Source organism: Corvus brachyrhynchos, unplaced genomic scaffold (assembly GCF_000691975.1).
Source record: "Corvus brachyrhynchos isolate BGI_N302 unplaced genomic scaffold, ASM69197v1 scaffold59, whole genome shotgun sequence".
NCBI classification, from domain to species: domain Eukaryota; kingdom Metazoa; phylum Chordata; class Aves; order Passeriformes; family Corvidae; genus Corvus; species Corvus brachyrhynchos.
Genome location: NW_008246054.1, coordinates 3,128,637 through 3,131,347, shown reverse-complemented (window position 1 = coordinate 3,131,347; position 2,711 = coordinate 3,128,637). Strand labels below are relative to the sequence as shown.

Below are 2,711 nucleotides of genomic sequence, written 5' to 3'. Positions count from 1 at the left end.
TGGTGGCGCCCCGGGCCCCCAGCTCAGGAGCAGTGTGTGCTGGTGGCACTGGGGTCCCCCAGAGCCCCCAGCTCAGGAGCAGTGTGTGCTGGTGGCACTGGGGTCCCCCAGAGCCCCCAGCTCAGGAGCAGTGTGTGCTGGTGGCACTGGGGTCCCCCAGAGCCCCCAGCTCAGGAGCAGTGTGTGCTGGTGGCACTGGGGTCCCCCAGAGCCCCCAGCTCAGGAGCAGTGTGTGCTGGTGGCACTGGTGTCCCTCAGACCCCCAGCTCAGGAGCAGTGTGTGCTGGTGGCACTGGTGTCCCTCAGAGCCCCTGGCCATGTTTCCCTGTCCCTCACTGTCCAGTGTTGTCCCTTCTCCACCTCCCCCAGCTCTCCTACGTGGACTCGGACGGGAACCCCATCGGGGTGGTGCAGATGACCTTCCTGCGTCTCCTGAGCGCCTCGGCCCACCAGAACATCACCTACAACTGCTACCAGTCCGTGGCCTGGCACGATGCCACCACCAACAGCTACGACAAGGCCATCCGCTTCCTGGGCTCCAACGACGAGGAGATGTCCTTCGACAACAACCCCTACATCCGAGCCGCCCTCGATGGCTGCGCGGTATGTGGGTGCTCCTGGCTCTGGGGACACCCTGGGGGTACCTCTGTCCCCTCCCCTGCTTGTCCAGCACCATCTTCCCCAGAGCAGATCACCCCCAGATTTCCTGTGGTTGATGCAGTTGTCCTTAGCATGGGAGACATCAACTCGCTCTTCCCTAAGTTGGAAGTAAATGATTCCACGGGAATCCATGACCCTGCTTGAAGTCAGGGGAAGCTGCAGCATGTCCAGGAGTCAAATTAATCTGATTAATCCAATTAACCTGCCTAAAAACACTGCTTGCTTTTAAAAGCCTGCCCGTGCCGTTGCTCTTACCCAATTCCTCACACAGGGGAGGTGAGTGATGGCACCCAGTTGGGATGAACTTTGCAGGGTTTGATAAGAATCTCTTTTAGCGCTTCCAGGAAATCTTGGAGGCAAAGCAGGAAGGGTTTGGTTGCAATTTTTGTTTGTGCAGCCCCAGGAAGGCTCTGGGCTGTGCTGCTCATGGGGTGCACAAGCCACAATTTCCAAAGGTGCCACACATCCTCCCCTTTCTTCTAACTCCTCTATGGATGCTTGATTTTGGTTTAAACTCTGAAAAATCTGCCCTCAGGAGATAAAAATTTGGCAAAGCAGGTGCTGCCTGCATTTATTTTGAGCCCCAGCTTGCTGGTGTAAAAACATGCATAATTCCCACCCTCTGGAGCTGCAGAACTCAGAGCCCACGGGACAGAAGGATTGAGATGTTTGACAGGAAAAGCTCCCCACATAATTCGAGATTGAAATGCTTCTGTTCTGGCACAAACAGATTTTTTACTGATGGAGCAATGAGGAAAATCAGATTAGATCCTTTAACACATTCCTGGAGAGGGAAAGGGCATCCAGCCCCCTTCTGGGAACACTCAGGAGAAGTTTATCCTCGAGTTCTTCGTGTCTCCTGCTGGCATAGCATCCTTGGGAAAAAGGGCCTCCCCCTCCCTTCTCCTTCTGGATCTCAGGGGTGCTGGAGAGCCACGGGTTGCACGTTTTAAGGTGGACAAGTCTCCTGAAAACCTCTGCCTTTTAGGCAGATAAATTGGGTTAATCTGCTACCCTGGCAGATTGTGCTGCCCAAAGCACAGGCAGGATATTTGAGATTTACTTATTTATTTATTTAAAGGAGTTTGGGGTTTACAATAAATTCTCTCCATGGAAGGTGATTTTAATCTGACTCTTAGACCCACAAAAAGGCCGTTAGAAATTTAGAGAACTCCACCAGGAGCTGAGAGATGCTTTTGCTTCTTTTGTGGGAGGGAGTGCTACAACGCATTCACGTGCTTGGCTCGGCTGTGCTGCGTTAATGGTTGGACTCAATGGTCCTAAAGGTCTTTTCCATCCTAAATACTTCCAGGATTGAGCCTTACCCTGTGGAGATGAGGTTGGGCTGCCCCACACGGTGTTGCCACAGAGGTCCTGGTAGGACCAACTGTGTTGGAGGCTGCTGAAGCCAGAGGAGCTCCAGGGCTGATGTTCATCCCATTATTTGAAAATGTTTTTCCTGAACTTCCAGCCCTTTCCCAGTAGCTGTGCTCCAGCCTGTTCTTTTGAGACACAAAAATCATGGGGAAAGGCAGAGCCAAAAGCTGCTCCATAAATTCTCTGTTTGTGCAGCTTTGTTCTCCCTCGGGGGCACTTCTGCTCCTCTAATAATTATTTATATTTTGGAAAGAACCCCGTGGCCACCAGGCATGATAAAAAGACAGCAGCACCTTGTGAATTCCATCAAACTTTAAATGTGATCTTTTCACTAATACATTCAAATTAAATCGCTCCCATTTGCTCAACAAGCCAGGCGTGTCCTCGGGGAGGGAAAACAACCCTTCCACAGCCACAACAGGTTTCCCAGGCTCCCTTTCCAGCTTGGAAATGTGCTGGAGTAGAGTTGGAGTGTCATGATCTGCTTCTGCTCCAAGGTCTGGGCATCTCCCAGGGGTTTTTCAGCCGTCACCTGAGGGCTCGTGTGCTAAATGTGCAAATAAATTTGTGTTTGGGTGGTGGCGCCTCTGATTTGGGTCCAAAAATTCCTGGGAAAGATCAACAGCATATTCCCAGCAGAGTGGTGATTATTGAGCTGTGTCTTGGCTTGGAGG

At 52.0% G+C, this 2,711-nt stretch overlaps 1 protein-coding gene across 1 annotated transcript in view; it reads left to right on the top strand.

The window, feature by feature from the left end:
• Positions 1 to 2,711, top strand: part of COL5A1 (collagen type V alpha 1 chain) — a 105,880-nt gene that overhangs the window by 100,158 nt on the left and 3,011 nt on the right. The window contains exon 65 of the mRNA XM_008642319.2: positions 370 to 603. Coding sequence (XP_008640541.1) covers positions 370 to 603 — 234 coding nt within the window. The remainder of the gene's footprint in view (positions 1 to 369; positions 604 to 2,711) is intronic.